This window comes from Labrus mixtus, chromosome 15, assembly GCF_963584025.1.
Source record: "Labrus mixtus chromosome 15, fLabMix1.1, whole genome shotgun sequence".
NCBI lineage: Eukaryota > Metazoa > Chordata > Actinopteri > Labriformes > Labridae > Labrus > Labrus mixtus.
The window spans coordinates 23,435,380-23,454,109 of NC_083626.1; the positions used below are offsets into that span (position 1 = coordinate 23,435,380).

General features: G+C 40.4%; 2 protein-coding genes across 4 annotated transcripts; both read right to left on the reverse strand.

The window, feature by feature from the left end:
• Positions 1–98: 98 nt before the first annotated feature.
• Positions 99–6,244, reverse strand: tuba5 (tubulin alpha 5). Its single transcript, XM_061057813.1, has 5 exons — positions 6,055–6,244; positions 4,598–4,823; positions 3,839–3,987; positions 2,049–2,729; positions 99–1,541 (listed from the first exon to the last, which is right to left on the reverse strand). Exons 1-5 carry the CDS (start codon positions 6,055–6,057, stop codon positions 1,248–1,250), a joined length of 1,353 nt encoding a protein of 450 aa, XP_060913796.1. The 5' UTR covers positions 6,058–6,244; the 3' UTR covers positions 99–1,247.
• Positions 6,245–7,881: 1,637 nt separating this feature from the next.
• Positions 7,882–16,957, reverse strand: LOC132989889 (kelch-like protein 12). 3 transcript variants are annotated; one of them, XR_009675946.1, is made up of 13 exons: positions 16,466–16,635; positions 15,728–15,954; positions 15,034–15,187; positions 13,478–13,695; positions 12,513–12,662; positions 12,287–12,401; positions 12,076–12,182; positions 11,790–11,985; positions 11,528–11,686; positions 10,123–10,221; positions 9,854–10,040; positions 8,206–8,848; positions 7,882–8,031 (listed from the first exon to the last, which is right to left on the reverse strand). XR_009675946.1 is itself a non-coding variant. In XM_061057816.1 (13 exons), exons 3-13 carry the CDS (start codon positions 15,908–15,910, stop codon positions 8,722–8,724), a joined length of 1,695 nt encoding a protein of 564 aa, XP_060913799.1. In that variant the 5' UTR covers positions 15,911–15,954; positions 16,690–16,792; positions 16,939–16,957; the 3' UTR covers positions 7,882–8,721. The 3 variants fall into 3 exon arrangements, 2 of the variants coding, with proteins under 2 accessions (XP_060913799.1, XP_060913798.1); XM_061057816.1 differs by lacking the exon at positions 16,466–16,635 and adding exons at positions 16,690–16,792; positions 16,939–16,957 and having other exon boundaries at positions 7,882–8,848; XM_061057815.1 differs by having other exon boundaries at positions 7,882–8,848.
• Between the last annotated feature and the right edge of the window lie 1,773 nt (positions 16,958–18,730).

Genomic DNA, 18,730 nt, shown 5'->3' on the forward strand with positions numbered 1-18,730 from the left:
AGTCATGTAGATAATGGGTCCCAAAACGTTTCAGCTCGGGACCCCCAAAATAATGGCCATGAAGAGACTGGGGACTCAACAGCATACAAATCATACAATTATTTATATAGTAATTTATTGTAAGCAAGGATAGAGGCAGAATACAGTATATATAGTATGTATATTTTATTTAATAAAACTCTTAAAAATATTATATAGGCCTACATAAAGACGCCATGTAGGCTATTCTAAATTTCACCTCAATAAATGCAGAAACAACATTTTATTATATTAAAGAAAACGTACCTTTAATGGAGAATGGTCCCTGTCACTCTTATTGGATGATTGTCCAATTGCTATAATGTCAGCTCTATGTTATAACTAGTGGAGATTTTTTGATCACTTCATCTACAGTTAGTTTTTAACATAAAATAATCTTGTAACTGATACTTCTAAAACATCTTAATTAATTTATCCAGGAAAGCCTCGTTTAAATAAAGATTCCCTTTAAAAGAGTGTCCCGCTAAGACTCTGAAAATTAGCAGCAAACAAATCTAGTGTGTAAAAGTATTTAAAGTTCATGAAAACAAAGTTATTCATGAGACAAATGTGGACAAGTAACAAAACGTTATTGAATTTAATGCTTGAAAAGTGTTTGTTAATGCTTAATTAGTATGTTTGTTCAAAGTTAAGGTATAACTGAAGCTTGGGAGGAAATCAAAGGGGTTAGGGTTAAAATGTGGGCCATGATGTACAGCACTGATAAATCTAATTAGTTTTTGATATTTTTAATTCTTATTTAATACATTGATTTGATTCAGGACTCGTTTCTCAGTCAAGTGCAGTCCACTTTCTGATAAGAGGAGAAGACTGTAATCTGGAGGTAATTAAGAGAACCAAACAACATTCAGATGTATTGTTGCAATTTTTCAAAATGTTGGTATTTAAAAAAACACACTTTTGGTTTATTAGCCACTGATAACTGACAAAAAAAATCCCACTGTCCCTTTATGAAGCCATTTTTTTCCCCTGAAAAAAAAAAGATTAAAGTCATCCAAAATCCTGATAGCTAGAAGGAAGTAAAAATGCCAACCAAACAAAAGTGTGTGTCTGAAGTGGTTACAATAAAAACTAAAATGATAAAAGATGACAGTGAGAAAGATCATAGATTTGTTTCATCCTTGCTTTGAAAACAAAAGAAGGGATACAGTATGTAACAGTGATCGACTCTCTACAGAAGTGCTGTGCAGCAGTAACCGCCCTCAGGTTCAGTATTCTTGGTCCTCAATCTCAAAATCTTGGTTCGAATGAGCCAACTCCTCGTAATCCCTCTCCAGACAGGCCAGGTCCTCTCTGGCCTCTGTAAACTCTCCCTCCTCCATGCCCTCACCCACGTACCAGTGGACAAACGCACGCTTGGCGTACATGAGGTCAAACTTGTGGTCGAGACGAGACCAGGCCTCGGCGATGGCAGTGGTGTTGCTCAGCATGCACACAGCTCGTTGGACTTTGGCCAGGTCTCCCCCAGGAACTGCTGTGGGGGGTTGGTAATTGATCCCAACCTATCGAGACAAAGAGAACGATCGAAACAGTTAAGCATCTCTGTAAACTGTAACTGTAACCCAGCAGCTATTGTCCTAAGACAATGTAAACAAAGGGAGCAATGGACACCTTTTTGGGGGTTCTGGTGAAGCCAGGGGTTCTTAGGATAAGTGATTATTAGCAGTGCCCAGGCTTCTTTGTCCATGTGTGCTTGCTATTGTATACAGTGCAACTTCAATTAAGATGCAAGGATGGATTTTGAGTGGAGAGGCAACGCAGGTCTGGATTGTTAGCTACACCTATTCAAAGATGAATATATATAGAAATAAATCAATGGTTATCTGATGTTTTCCTGGATTGCATTACATCTCTTTCATCTCTCAAAAAACGATTTCTTATCATACAGCCAAAGCCCACTTAAACGCTATAGTGGTTTATACTACCATGACCACAAATCCAACACCAGAAATATTGTCCCCCATGCGGAATCTGTCTATGGAGATTATTAACCCCATATTGTTTCTCACCTTGAAGCCAGTGGGGCACCAGTCGACAAACTGAATGGAGCTTTTGGTCTTTATAATTGCAATGGCAGTGTTGACCTCCTTCGGAACGACATCCCCTCGGTACAGCATGCAGCAAGCCATGTACTTGCCGTGACGAGGGTCACACTTGACCATCTGATTGGTTGGCTCGAAGCAGGCGCTCGTGATCTCGGCCACAGTCAGCTGCTCGTGGTACGCCTTCTCGGCAGAGATGATGGGTGAGTAGGTGACCAGAGGGAAGTGGATACGTGGAAATGGGACCAGGTTGGTCTGGAACTCCATGAGGTCTACATTGAGAGCTCCGTCAAACCGAAGCGAGGTTGTGATGGATGACACAATCTGAGCGATCAATCTGTTGAGGTTGATGTAACCAGGACTCTCAATGTCCATGTTGCGGCGACAGATGTCGTAGATGGCCTCGTTGTCCACCATGAAGGCGCAGTCGGAGTGCTCTAAGGTGGTGTGGGTGGTCAGGATGGCGTTGTACGGCTCCACCACAGCTGTGGACACCTGAGGAGCCGGGTAGACTGCAAACTCCAGCTTTGACTTCTTCCCATAATCAACAGACAGACGCTCCATCAGCAGAGAGGTGAAGCCAGAGCCGGTTCCACCTCCAAAGCTGTGAAAGACGAGGAAACCCTGCAGCCCGGTGCACTGGTCTGTCTGATGATTTGAATAGAAAGATGAGACTTTGTTCAACATTATGCAAAATATGCCTTCTTGTAAAAAGTGAGACGAGAAGATATCACTCTCACTTTGGTCCATTCAGTATGCAGCTAAAACCTGTAGCCTGTAAACATGAGGAAACTAAGCACAATAAAGCCAATGTGCAAAAAAGTGCAGTTCCTCGAGTGTCCACTTGAGGCCTCGTCCACACCACAGAAACAGACATTTACAGCGTGATACACTTTGGGGTGATTTAAAAAAAATAACTCATCCATTTAGATTTTATGGATGATAAAACACATAATTAGGGGAGTGACTTATTGGCAGCAAGCTAGCTGTTTGCTAGAAGGCTTAGGGCCCGCCTCAACTCCACCTCTTTAAAGTAATATTTTTAGGGGGGGCTTTTTTGCCTTTACTGGATAGAACAGCTGAAGAGAGATAAGAAATGTTGGGTGTTAAGGTCGATGTTGGAGAGAGTGGGGGGTGACATGCAGCAAAGGGATGAGGTCAGATTTGAACCCACAGCCAGTGCTACGAGGGCTCAAACCTCTGTACAAGGGGCACGCGTCATGACCGCTGGGCGATCCGGCGCCCCATGACTCCATCTCTTTGCCAGTTTCTAGGTAGATGGAGAGTTAGATTGAGATAGCATTTTCAGTATTGCTACTGCCATCGCAGGGCTTCAAAAGTGGGCTTCAGAAACCAATGGGTGATGTCGCTGAGACGACGTCCATGTTTTATACAGTCTATAGGGGAAACTTCTAACTTGCCAATAGGTATCAAAATCTGTGTTTCAGCACCTGTTAAGATCACAAACCTGTACGTTATCTTGTGTTTTTAACCCGAACCCTGATATGAAGTGAAACATCAATGACTTAGAAAAACATGATATTAAACTAAGTGATATGGGTGTTCTCATTTCACTTTCTGCAAGACAAATTTAAGGTTATTTTCCATAAAGTTCATAAAAAGCGGCGTAGGAACGTAATGTTTGGTATTATAGTTATTGCCATCATAGTTTTAGTAAAACTTCTGCAGAGGAAAATGGCCAAACAAAACAAGGAAAATGATTGTATTTGTCTTTGCAGCTGAATATTACTGCTGACCATTTTGCGAATCCGCTCCATGACTCCATCAATGACCTCCTTTCCCACAGTGTAATGGCCACGAGCGTAGTTGTTGGCCGCATCCTCCTTTCCGGAGATCAGTTGCTCAGGATGGAACAGCTCTCTGTACTTCCCAACCCTCACCTCATCTGAAATGAAAAGTTTATCCACGAAGGGTCTTGAATTACCTTGGCAGCACTGACCAGTCCTCTAAAACAGACTTCAACATCTTTACAGTCACATTATCATTAACCTTCAACCCTATTGACTTATTGATGGTTCTGCTCACCTACATGGCTAAACTTCCTTTAGTAACTTTTTACTTCATGTTTTTCACCTGTAGCTCTACGTATAAAGACTTTAACTATATCATTGACATTTAAATGGAAGACCAGTAAAGGGCAGGAATGAGCAGTTTAAGATTGTGTGGCTATGTTGGAAATATGTAAAACATGTTTTGTCTTTAAACTTGAGATGAAACTGAAGGGACTTCAGGGAGAAAAATGGTTCTGCTCAGTTTCAAAATCAATCATATACTGCTTGTTATTTACACATTACCTCTCTGTAAATGTTAGCCAGTATTGAATAAAAGGCAAAGGAGTCATCCCTGCACCTGTTGCTTGGATACCAGCGTTCCCATCTGCAGTACATGCATGACCCATGTGGATGGGTTGAAACTCACGTAATGGGATGATTGGAGGGGTCATAAAGACGACAGATAAGAAAGAGGAATATCAATAGAAATACAGGAAAACTAACCGACCACCGTGGGCTCCAGGTCCACATATATGGCTCTGGGAACATGACGCCCAGAACTCCCAGTGTTGAAGAAAGTGTTGAACGGGTCTTCACGAGAGTTGGGTTCTGCCTGATTGTCCAGGAAGACGCCGTCAGGCCCGATGCCGTGCTCCAGGCAGAAGAGCTCCCAGCATGCATTTCCTGTCTGCACACCTGCCTGACCCACGTGGATGGAGATGCACTCTCTCTGAACAGAAAAAAAGAACAATACATGCAGAAGTTAAGTTGACCGTCTCAAATGCCCATCCAACCACTATGTGAGGAAGCCAGAGTACTGGAAGGGAACCTACACACACACACACAGAGAACATGCAAACTCCACACAGAGAGGCTCTGTCTGATGGGGATTTGAACCAGGGACGCAGCCCGTGTCTCAAACTGTTCTATGCACAAAGTTCAAGTTAACAAGTCTTGTAGAAATTTTTCTTAACAATTTTTTGCAACCAAACCCATTGATGGTTGAATGCACAGCCATCTGTCACAAACACAAACCTTTAAAGCTCAAGCTTACAAGTCTACCATGTCACTCATGAGGTAGCCTAATATTATATTCCATGGTGGTTCTGCTGTCTTTAGGGCTAAAACAAATGAAACGACCAATGCAGGATTACAGTTATGAAGTATTTCCCTTAAGGGCCTAAATATTCTGTTGGACATTAGGCATCTGTTTGTTTATAATATTGTTTTATGTTCATTCCTTGGCTTCAAACACATCAGCTAAGTGTGCTATGCAAACACGTCTGATCATGCACTTTATTAGCCGTTGCTCTTGTTCTCTGCTTTTCCAGTTGTTAAGAGTAATCAAAGGCCAACACTGTACTGTTGCATTTTCTAAGTGCTTCCCGCAGTCAAGTTTCTACATGTTGAGAATTTCAGCTTTTGTTGTCTCTGCAGGAGGAACATCCCCCAAGATGATTTTCTGCTGTTGAGTGACATTTGGAAGTCATGGGCAGACTCAAGTTTGGAATTTGAATATTGATTAAAAATACACAATCTTTAAGATTCACGACGAATAGGTTTTAATGGTGAGAGTTTAAGTTTCTGAGGTTAACGATGAAGCTCATATCTCCTCTGGCTGGATGTCTCAGTCTGTCAGTGATTGTGAAATCATAAAACCATTAACTCTCAGAATACAAAGAGAAATGTCAATCCATCATTTAAGCCTACTAAATCTTTCAGACTGCATGTTAATAAACATGCAGCACAATGCATTTTTCATTGAAATAATCAGTCTTAATGCAGGCAGGTAATGATTGATGTTTTATAGCATTGATAACAATTACATGTACTCTTGCTCAACCTTTAGAGCCAATAAAAGGCAGAGAGGGGCGAGACCTTAGATATAGTTAAATCCATACAATGTAAAATTCTCTCTGAGGATAAGTTTGCATATTTGAGATAAATTAAAACGATCTTACCATTTTGTTCCAGATGACTGAAGTTGATTTCTGTGCAGGATTTGTTTTAGTTAATCTACCAGCAAGGCTCCACACACATAGAAGTTCCTCTTGCTGTGGGACAGGTAACTCTTCTCTCTCCACCAGCTCTGCTCCGCTCTGTCCCGCCCGCCCGCTGGCAGACGCTCTTTATATCTGCTGACAGGCTCATATTGGTGTCAGTGTGACAGGTTTTTTTTTTCAGGCTTTCCACAAGAGAGAGGAGTGAGCAGACAGATGGAGGGAGGGATGGATGAACACTTTTTCTTCTTAGATGTTGTTTTAGACACTTTTCTGCTTGTTACTGACCTGCACAATGAAGAACAGTGCTCAGGTAAATGGATTTAGTGGATGGTAAAATGTGCTTAGTTATGATTTTTAATTTTTAAACGGATAAATGACCAAAGTGACCAACAGTGTATAAAGTCATTCAAAACAGCTCCACTGAAGCCAACTATTATGTTGTATATTAACTAACTTATCTTTCGCTATGGGTTTTTTCCCCCAGCTGAATAATTATTTTTACTTTTATACTTCAGGCAAACTGAGCAGAAAATACAAGATTGCTAAATAATATTTTGGATTAAGAACTTTAACTTGGGAGTATTCTTTCATTTCACTTAAAAATCGATGCTGGGACCAATGGTAATATTCTCACTTTTGATCATTTAATAAACTTAAACTTTGGAATAATTATGATTTTATAGTTGACTGTAGCACTACATGAAAAATCAGAGATCAATCCTGATTCAGAAGTTGTAATGTTTGCTGCTTCTTAACCCCAGCTCCTGCAGCCACACACCCGATGTGTCCCTGGGCAAGACACCCCCTTGTCGCTCTTGCTACTTCATCTGCAATCTTATGAATGTGAATGAAATTTACATAGCAACCTCTGCCATCAGTGTGTGTGTTGGTGTGACCTGTGGTGTAAAAGCACTTTGAGCAGTCAGAAGACTAGAAAAGCAATATACAAGCTCAAGTCCATTTACATCTTAAGCACTCTGTCTAATGAACTATAAATGGGAAAATGATTTGTAGCTAGAGATTAAGCTTCTGAGAACCATTCATGTTTAAAAAGAATAATTTTTGACGGTAAGAGCTGCACAGCGATGTTTGGTTAGCAGTCGTGTCACAGCCGACATGGCGCACAGCTTTTTGTCTAAATCCCGTAGCTGGAGGGGCCGGTCTGTGTGGAGTTTATGTGTTACTCCCAGTGCACATGAGGGTTCTCTTAAGATATTCTGCCTTCTCCACAGTCCAAAGACATGCAAGTTAGGTTAATCGGTAACTAACAAAATGTGTGTGTGAGAGAATATTTGATTGTCAGCCCTGTGTACCCGTCACTCGACCAATGACCACTGGAATTGTCTCAAGCCCTCTGCGACCCCCGATCAGTATAAAATATGGATTAATGGATTTTGACAACGAGAATCTGCACTGTGGATCATTTGACCGACAGAGCAAGAGCTAGTGTGGCAAAAACCTTTAGGGAAAGCAGACCACTATATGGAGACCCAAACAGATACCGACGCAACTTCTTATTGAAATATAAATAAATTGGGAAGTTGCCCTTTAAAACAAGAATAGAATAATTTCTGTGTCTTTTCTTTTCTGTGTTTCATTGGATACATTTTATGTTACAGGATATACACTGGATGCGTATATCCTGTACACATCTGGATGACTCTGCAGGTTTCCTCTCTGGGTGCGAGTGAGGAATCTTCTGACCGTAGATGTTACCGACCCAGCCGATGAATATTCTGTGTTTTTTTTCCCCCCCACAGATTGAGATGCATCACAGATGAAACGTTTCGGTTCTCATTATGTTTATTCACTTCCCAGGCAACAGTGACGTTCTGACTTTTGTGTCCTCCACGAACATATCCAAGGCCATAGGATGAGGAATAAAAACAAATCACATGCACCTCATACTTACTGCTGTGTGATTCTGCATTCCCACTGAATGGAAGGACAAAAGATCAACTGTTACAATTCAGTCATTTTCTAAAACCATATTCATCTCTAAATATAGATTCTGAGAGCGACAATAAGTATTAAACTTTATAATAAAGTGATTTGAATCTAAAAGCACAGTTTACAGGAAGAATTACAAAAAAGGGCTGAATTACAGACCCGTTAATGACCTCGCAGATGCCAATGAGTACACTCGATTTTAACCATTGTACTTTATCTATCTTCAAAGTCGAATGGGTGGCAGCGCGGATGTTGGATGCAGGCCAAAGTCATAAGGCGAATAGCAGCAACTGGAGTCTTCGTCGGCTCCTTCCTCTTACGTTTTCTCATGATGAGTAGAAATATATTGCACTTTGAAGACGAACTGAAAAAATAATCTCACAGGTAACGACAGCAACATGTACCACCGAAGAGAGTCATGCATGTAGTGATGGGCTTCCTGGAGGCCTCTTTTTGAGATGACGTCTACTGCGGTGAAGCTGAATCTCTGTTGCACAGTCTTAGTGTCGAGGTGGCAGCCCAAACCGCTGCCCGTCAGTTGAGAGTACCTGTTTGCATACTGGCGAACAAACATCCCCCTCTGTGGCTCTGTTAAGTGGCATTTGTAGCAAAGTCTAGCTGCCTGTCCTTCTGTCTGCGTCCCCCCGCGTTGGGCTCTTCATTCTTGGCAAAGATTCACTTTTCTCGTAGAACGCAGACTCCCGCGTCACACCGCTGTGTCGCCATCGAAGTGACAACCTCCCAGGAGTCGATGACAGGGTCGTAACATTCAATACTGCTGAGGAGAGAGTTCCCGTCATAGCTATAGAGAGAGAAGAGACAAAACACAACTATCAGCGCCGCTTCAGTGAAAGATCATCTAGTTTAGCTCAGTCTGTAGAGCGGGCGTCTACAGTCCTGATCGCACCAAATCCTAGTATAGCATTTTCTGATTTAGTCTTGGGGTTTTCTTATATTATTGAGGGTTTAAGGAGCATTCTTTGGGTAAATGCGGAACTTTCAAAATATGCATCTGATTAGGAGTTGTTACTGTTGTACACGGAAAGAGAGCCTACTAAGCCAACAGTTTTCAAGCTGACTATTCATTGGAGTTAGTACAGCTGCACAGCAGTGGGAGTACCAGTGACATATCACAATCTGTCAAGTCTGTCTTAAGAAAAACAGGTCCATGCAGAAACATTCAAACAGGTTGTGCTTGCACTTATAAGTCCTCCGTTTCATGCATGTCACAAGACGTTTTCACTGACACACTATTGAAAATATCTAGATAATTTCAGGAGCACTGCTCTGGATATTCTCTTAACCTGGCTGTAAACATATGCTCCTCACGGCGGGAGACTATCCCTGTGAAGTGGGAGGGTGGGCGGGGAGTCTCCTGAGGTAAGACGTGATGTAAAAAAAAAAAAAAAAAAAAGACGAGGAAGTAGTGGACGAAGCAACAGAGTCCGCTACACGATGCTATGATGAGAATATTTGCCTTTATATCAATGCTACATGTAGTTCGGTGTAATTACAATGTCAGCAAAAGAACGGAGATGCACGTAATGCAGCTGTTCTCACATCAGCTCACTCGGACTTGATGCATGAAAAAATACTGTGGGGCTGTCAGGAGAAACTTCAGGTGAAGTCTGAGTGAAAAAATGTGGCTGTTTGCGTTCACACGTTTATAGTAGTAAGAGAAATATTTTGCTATGCTGGATAGTTCGAAACAACAATTTTATCTTCCGGCTACTTCCTAGGTTAGCCTGGTTCAAACTTCCCTACCCTGTAAACCCACTCCTACAGAAAGACGGACTCTGTTTCTCACCCTGCGATGGCGTAGAGACGTCCTCGTAGAACGGTCGCTCCTACGTAACATCGAGGAGTGGTCATACTGGCTACTGTCGTCCAATAGTCCGTTCTGATGTTGTAGACTTCAACAGAGTCCAGATGTGAGACGCCATCAAAGCCCCCGACGACGTAGATGTGGTCATTTAGTAACGCCACACCAGCTCCTGAAAACAGCGAAGCCTCGGTTAAACCAACATCCACAGAGAAAGCTGTGACATTTGACTGTGTGTCTGTTTCCTTCTTTACCTGACCGCTTGGTGGCCATGGGGGTAACACTGGTCCAGTGGCCTGTGTGTGGGTCATACCGCTCCACTGAATTCAGAATATTGAGTCCATCGTATCCACCTGCCAGGAATAATCAGCAAACACAGGAGCAAAGCTGCAATGAGTGGATTGATGGAAAATGAATATGCAATCATTGTGATAATCAACTGAGTCATTTTTGTATTAAAATATACAACTTATTAACTTAAACAAACTTATTTGATAGGATTGTCTTTGTTTTATGCAACAGTGAATTAGAAATATTTATTTCTGAAGAGCTTGCCAGACAAAATAAGTAAATTCACGCCGTCATCTTGACTCTTGGGCGTTTCAATATTTGATTTTAGACATTTTAGAATTCAAACATTGAATGATTAAAAAAACGGTATGGACGGTGTATCTATTTGCTTGCTGCAGCCATTGATGGATTTTCTACATTTTCTGATTATAATCTTAACATAAGGTGGTTAGTCTGTTCGGGTAATGGCCCCCAGATATTCTTTCTGAATGAATAAAGTATTGATTTTTTTTTTGATTTTTTTTTTTTTACACCAGGTCTTACAGACGTGTTGCACTATGGGTTGTTTGAAGTCTTAATGTTCGAGCTAAGCTTGTGTCTTCAAGTCCATTTATTATTCATTTAGAGAATCTGTCAGAGGCAGTCAACCATCAAAGTGTTTAAAAAGGAGCGACGAGTGAAAACGAGTCTAAAATATCCCGACGTCTTCGCTGAAGAAATGGACTGAATCATCTGTCGAGCAGCCTAAAAGTTCTGTTCACAGGAGACGAGTGGCAGAAAGGAAAAAAGTTTGATACAGGGCCTGACAGGAGAGAGTTAGTATGTCCACTTCGGTTTGCCTTACTAATATTGTTTAAGTGTCATTTATAGCACAGAAAAAGCTATGAGGGTAGAGACAGTTCTCTCAGAAACACTCGCCCAGTAGGACTCATGTGAAGGCTCCTTGTGTCTTTACAAAAAGTCTTAGTTTTCTAAAATCAGATGTTGGATGAGTCATTTATTTTGTTTTCTAATCAGCAGTGTCTTTAGATTATGTTGATATGGTAATCAGTTTGTTGACTGTAAGGAAACTGATGTGTCACATTTTCAACAGATAATATTTAATTTCAGTAGAGAGCATTTACAGCAGCAGGTGGCTCCTGGAGAAAAAGCTCAGCGCCCAGCATCTTTTTTCTAAACGCTCCATTTTTTTTTAACCGGCCGCTCTGATCGCTTTGAGTTGAAAATGTTTCAACTTTTCAAAAAGGCGCCGTTGACGTCATCGCTAGGTGGACACAGGCCGTAACACTAGCAACTGAGCCACAACAATTATTTATATCTAGTCCCAAATAGTCATCAAGGACTAAAGTCAAGATCATGTGTCCTTACCCAGACAGTATATGAGCCCACTGGCCACCACCAAACCAGCTCCTTCTCTGGCCGTCTGCATATCTCCCAGCATGCTCCACTGGTCAATGTTTGGGTCATATCTCTCCATGCTGGTGTGACGTCGGCTGCCATCAAAGCCCCCAGCAACATAAATCATATCTGCCAATACGAGAGGAACACAAAAAGGTTTGAGTGCTGTTTCAGGGAGAGAACAATGAACACAGGAGATTTCTCACAGAAAGGTAAAACCCGCCGAAGTCACCTCCGAGTGTTGTGGCTCCGGCGAGTCCACGGCGCACGTTCATGGTGGCGACGGTGTACCAAACCCCGTCCTCGTCTGCGGTGTAGTCCAGACACTCCACTGAGCTGAGCCTCGAGCGGCCGTCATAACCTCCGATCACATAAACGCGATCATGAAGAGACACCGTGGCGACGTAGCGCCTTTTCCGTGCAATGTTCTGTTAAACAAAAGCATGTATTGCCTTAGCCAAATCCCCTGAGATAAAAAAGAAAACACCCAAGACTTTTTGTATATATTCAATACTTACAGGCAGGAAGCTCCACTCTTGTGTTTTGGGATCATATTTTTCAACGATGTCGATGGGTGATTGTTGGCTGCCAAACCCTCCAATAACCAACAAGACTTCTTTGGCACCTGAAAGGAAACAAAAATCCCTTTTACTGTCTGCGCTGATTAAAGAGAAGACGTATGGGAGTCATGCTTATAACTATATTGCAATTTAATACAAGGATTCTTACCTAGTCTAGCTTGTGTGCGCGGGCCCTGCATCTCACTCCTCAGCTCGGGTCTCAAGTGGAATTTCTTGGCTTCATCAACAAGGTCTCGACACGGCAGGCTACACCGTATGAGGGGCTGAAACGTGTCAAAACCTGCTTAATTATGGTGCTAACAGTGATCAAAATGTCAACACATAATCCTTTCGCCGGAAGCCCGGTGTGATTAACTGTGTGTCGTCTGGCTCACCTCGGCATCAATGACATCTGTAATGTAGCGGGGGGTCAGGAGCGGCAATCGGACAAACTCGAGCATGTCTGGAAGATAGGGCTCTCGCTCTTTTCGGTTGTGTTTGACCCAGTTTAACACGGCTTCAAACACAGGCTCCTCTGAGTCCACCTACGCACAGACGGTATGTAAAGTGAGAATAACATTCTAATCCACTTATAAACCAAACGATTAGCTGACAACTCTAGTTAAAAGTTTGCACATTGTTTATAAGTGATGCAACAAATGTATTATCAATTGTGCAGCACTTGCCATCATTTTTGGAATTGCAAAGACACAAAGGGCAACAATGCAATCTGCTTAATGTAAGAAAGCCATAAATTCTCACCCTGAAAACACAAGAAGATGACACAGAGAGAGTAGCTTTACTGAGAGCAAATGATGCGTGGCTGTGATAAACATGTGAGGTCTCGTTTTATTTTTAAAAACAACAAAAATGACAGGAAGGGGCCTTTGAGCGAGTTGATGATCTATAAATCTTTGTGTGATAATAACGGTGTTTTCACAAAGCCAAGCATGTGGTTGGGAAGAGGAATTTCCTGAGCACAAAGGCAAACTTAAATTAGGTTTTCTTTCCCTGCAATTTCATTGTCAGCCCCGAATCCGCAAAATTGAGCGGAGCTGGTGGGGGCCACACGGACTGAGATTACAGCACGCTGGTACACGCTCTTCTCTTTTCTCTCTAAGGTTTTTGAATTACGCTAAGAAAGCTGTGACAGTCTGGATGATTGTACTTTTCTGTTGCTTTTGGGCATCTTAACACCAGTTCAAACCATAATTGTAACTGCAGATATATATATAAAGATCAACAGGTAAGCGATCATGTCATTTTGGTTTCACATATTTCAAAAAGCATATCTTTAGTGTGCAGATTAAGCAGCCTTCAACATACATATATAAGCCTTCATGACGTGCGGTGTTCCTACCTGGATTTCATCACACTTTATGAGCTTTTCCACTTCTGTCTGGCTGAGCAGCATGAACTCTTCGTGCTGAACCACCTCAGAGAAATGCTTCTGCGAGAAGAGCTCAGCGGCCTGCATCAGGTCGAGGCAGTTGTGAGTTTCGGCAAAGTCTCGGATACCCAGACAGTTGGAAGGGTCTAGCTGACTCTCCAAAAAATCGCAGCAGGCTCGTTTCACCCCTGGGGAGGAAAACAAAAGACACACATTGTATCAACACATGTATCCTTTGAATTCTGACAAATCCCTTTAGACAGGATTCTCATGTCACTCAACACCCGTTAATTATGAAATGCAGACGCACGTTCACTTGGAAAGTGGTGCCATGCCGTGCCTCAGGGTTTCTGCAGGGATAAATTTAAGTCCTTTATAAGACATTTTAATGCCACATAGAATTACATTTAATTCCCGGCTCTTGCTAATACCTGTCAAAGCACATCATAACAATAAATCCAGATGAGATCGTTAATTTAATTAATGTGACCCAAGACTTAAGTTAGGATATAAAAGGATGAATTGATTCAGGGCTGATGGGATTTAATTTAAAATTATTCATTTATTGAAGGTTTGAAGATGACAATGAGATTTCAAAGTTCCTGTAGCGTGCATCAGTAACAGTGTTTTGTCCTCGTCTTACGTCGCTGACTCATACTCATATACAAGAGAAGAGACACAACCCACATCCCACAGTCACATTCACCTCACTTTACATTTAGAGTTGTTTCATTTCTCCAAAGTAGGGCTTTGAAACATTTACATGTACACAGATACTGGAACCCTGGAATAAGGTAGAAGTACTCTATGAGGCATTTGATCATAAGTTTCCTCTAAAATATTACACTAATCTATTTTCAGTTGCACAAATTAGGTCTAAACCTCTCAATTTCAACATTAATTATTCAGAATATTTTACAAACCACAAAAGTATAAAACCTGTACCTGCCATCAAACTTGTTCAGCTTTTAGATACATTCTGTGATTAACCAGCTGCTCGCTCAGGTTTAGCTGTACTGCCTTTGCCAGCTTTGTTAATAAAGTAGTTGTTATTGTTGCTATTACAGAAAGAGTTGTCTGTGGCCAGCTTTGAAAAGTGGAACTAACGTGGCTTGTCACGGCCCTGAATATTAATAATGTGTATTAAACAAGTCTCATATTTGACAGAGTCTCCTTCTCTCTTTATGTCACTCTCTCTCTCTCTGTCTCTGCAGTTGATCAGTCACTGAAATGTTGAACCTTTTAATTTAAAGTGAACTGGTACTCAGTAGTACGAACGTGATTTGGAAGTTCCTCTATAAATACCACGTGAGGTACATAACCTTTCACACAACAATAAGAGTTTGTACATTTATCTTAAACCTATTCAGTACCTGATAAAGACTGTTGTATGAGGTCAAATAGTTCTATGCTTTCAAGGCATTTCAGGACCTGCAGATACCCTCCACCTGGACTAATAACGATATCAGATGGCCTATGCTCACAATTCTCATATCACGGTACACAGAAGGAACACCTAAACTTACCTTTGAGCTGCAGCAAGCACGCAGCAGGGAGCAGCTCTTGTACATTCTCCACTGTGACTAAAACCGTCTCTGTGTAGACAAAGTCCAGCAGGATCTCCATTGTCGAAGCGGTGAGCCCCTGGATGTCCACAAAGGATTTCCCCTTCTCTGCAAGCTGCAGCCACACGAACAGATACAGTCAGGTGGAATCACAAGAAATACATCGTTGAGGGATAAGTCACAAATAGTGGGCATTGTTCAGAAGCAATTCTCTTAATTGTATCAACAAACACAACCTTAGAGCCCCAAAGGTGAAGAATAAACAGATACTATTCAGAAGTAATTACACACATTTTCACTTTCAAAAGTACAATCAGTTTAATGCACACTGCACATATTGCACAAGTTTACTTTTTCTTAAAATTGTATTTTATTTACCATTTTGCACAATTTAGAATTTATTAATGTAAATATTATTTATCTTATTTTTACCTCATTCTATTTTATCTTTTTACCTCATTTTGGTTGTATTGCACCGCGGGTCGGAGACAAACGCAATTTCGATTCCACTGTATGTCTGGCATATTTTGAAATTGACAATAAAGTTGACTTTGACTTTGACTTAAGCTTTAAAATCTATCCAGCCACACAGGACATACTTCATAAAGTCATGATTCAAAGTGTCTTTTCTAGTGTTTTTTTTTTTTTTTTTTACCTCGCTGGTGAACATGGCACAAAAGTAGTCGCTGCAGGCGGCCAAGACAATCCGGTGAGCCGGGAAATCTGTGTTCTCCACCCTCAGAGTGATGTCGCAGAGTGTGTTGCTCTTCCGAAGTGCATTCATTGCATTGAGGATGGATTTTGCATGGGAGTTGGTCATGATGTCCTTGGGAGCCATGCTGCCTTCGGAGTCTTTCAAGGATCTCAAACTACTCAAGGAATCTAAAACAGATGTGAAAAAAAATCAAGCTTTACTACGATCATTCGTACACACAGCTCTTTAGTGTATCTGTAATCATCTGGTTGGGGAGTGTTTGTTCATCTGTGCTTTGAGCGGGTGAGTAAGGAAGACTTGTTAAAGTGTTAAACAGAGGACTTGGGGAGAAGTTAAGAAGCACTCAGAAACAAAGATGTTAAGTTAAATCATGTGATGACAGCATTGTTTAGAAGTTTTGGAACTTAGCTTGAGGATGCTCAGTTTGTGAGACTTTTTTTACTTTTACTTTTTTACAAAATGAAATCACTGGTCTGTCAGCGTCTTAAGAATTTCTCATGCATTAAATGAAGTAAATGAATCAAAAAAAAAGAAGGTGCATTTCACCAGCAACAGGACTTTAAGTTAACACACAGAATGTATTACAAACATGTAGTGTTACTTCTGTGCATTTTGAGTGCAGCTTCTTTCATTTTTAAACAAGAGATTTTGCATTGAAGGACTGCTAATGCAACTTACCGTTAAAAGATTTGAACACTTTTTCCACCACTGGGAGGCAATAACTATAGCTACACATTAGCAAAGCAGACAGCTGAGGGCTAACGCCAACGCTACACAACAACAACAACAACAACTACTACTAGGAAAAACACAGCCGTAACAAAGTGAGCTGGCGGCCAGAAGGAGACAACACAAGAAGCGACAACACACACACAAGAACTTGTCATGAATTGACTTAATACCTGTCGCTGCGGTAATTCAAAAACGTTTAGCTAAGTTGCGTTGCTAGCTAACGTTAGTAGCCACAAAGTCCCTTGTCCCAGTTCTTGCTGTCAGTCACACTGCCTGAAAAAAAAAAAAGCCATTGAACTAAAAGCTAATCCATCGTGACCTCCGCTAGGTCACACTACGCGCGGCCTCCTCGAAGACAAAAGATGTCTGATATTTCAAAAATAACTCCACATCATCATCACCGACACGCGTTTTACCACCTAGAATATTTCGTTGACTTCACAGCAGCAGGTCACAGCAGCAGGCTTCACACAGTGGACGTAAACAGAGAGCATTACGTGAGGGTACGGGGTTTTTTTTTTTTTGCTTTCAAAAAAACTTTATTTACAACGACTGAATTAGCAAACGAGCGTTATCAAGTGAAATCTAATAAATATAAAATGTAGTCTAGCACCATGTGTGAAAAAGAACTAAAAATTAAATATAAGATAGAAGTTGGATACATTTTAGCCTTAATTTAATTTAACATTTAACTATTTCTATCTATTTATTTATTCATTCATTCAGTCACTGCACAATAATAAATGTATATACTCTTTCACTGAACTATAACTTCACTTATTTGCACTATATCTCTATATTTATATTTGTTTAATTAATCAGTCACTGCACAATAATAACTGTATATATTCTTTCAGTCACCACAACTGTCTATTTATTTATTATCATTATCATTCATTCACTGAACAGCAATTGCTCTGGCCCCTTTTTTGCATACTTCTCTCTCACATCACCACAAATATATTTTTGTTGTTGTTTTTGTAAACGCTGCTGTTTCAGATTGCTGCTAACAAAGTTTCGTTGTGTCCTTGTATACAATGATAATAAAGATTATATCTATCTATCTAATGGAATTAAATAAGTCAATTCATTCAGAGAGTTCCCTCGTGACACTCCTTTATTTAAATTACTTCACAAAAGGTTTTTAATTCACTTTTAATGCCACAAAACTTTAGGAAAATGTTTAGAAATTAATTTGTGCATATTTAATTTCTATCAACATATGTACGTTTTGCTATAAATGTCTGTTGTATAAGACCTTTAACCTTTTATTGTGACTTATGGCTTACACATCCATCTAAGATAATTCCTTAAAATATGTATAAAAAAGTTGTTACTGTGAATCTTTTTTGTTCACTGCATGGATAAATCTCATCAATTGCTGTAAGATGATCTTTATTCTAGGTTACAAATGAAATGAAAATATTAAGTTAATTGGGTACTGGTTTGTTACAAAGGTGTCTTCTTTTAAATCGCATACTATGGTACGCATCAGGTACTGGTAGTAGTAGTAGTAAATATTTATTTCGGTCCATGACCACAAAGCATGAAACATACACGAACAATAATAAAAATTAAAAAAACAACGGCCGAAAAGGTGTAGGATGAAGCCGAGGCTTATTATGCCTACCCTTTGAACATTTTATTTATACAGTATATCAAAACAACAATAGCTGCAAAAAAACAAACAAACAAACAAAGTTACCTGATTTCACAAAACAGAAAACAGTTGTCAGTTAACCAAATCAAAACAATAAAAGGTAGAAGTATATGTCCTATTACCCTGACTTTTTCTGGTCTAATGCAAAGATTCATAAGCCATTATACTTTCATGGTACTTTAGGAAGATATCCACCAAAAAACTGTTTTTTTTATCACCTTCTCTTATCATTATTACTTTAAGTTGAACCGTGTTTACCCTGGAAAGCCTTTGAAATATATATATATTTTTCTTTGTCAGTGAGAGTAACACATTCTTTGAGATGTTAGAGTTAGTTAAATGTTTATTACAAAAAACCTTTAATAAAGATAATATTAAAAATGTCAATGAAATCTGTGTTCTCCACCCTCAGAGTGATGTCGCAGAGTGTGTTGCTCTTCTGAAGTGCATTCATTGCATTGAGGATGGATTTTGCATGGGAGTTGGTCATGATGTCCTTGGGAGCCATGCTGCCTTGAGAGTCTTTCAAGGATCTCAAACTACTCAAGGAA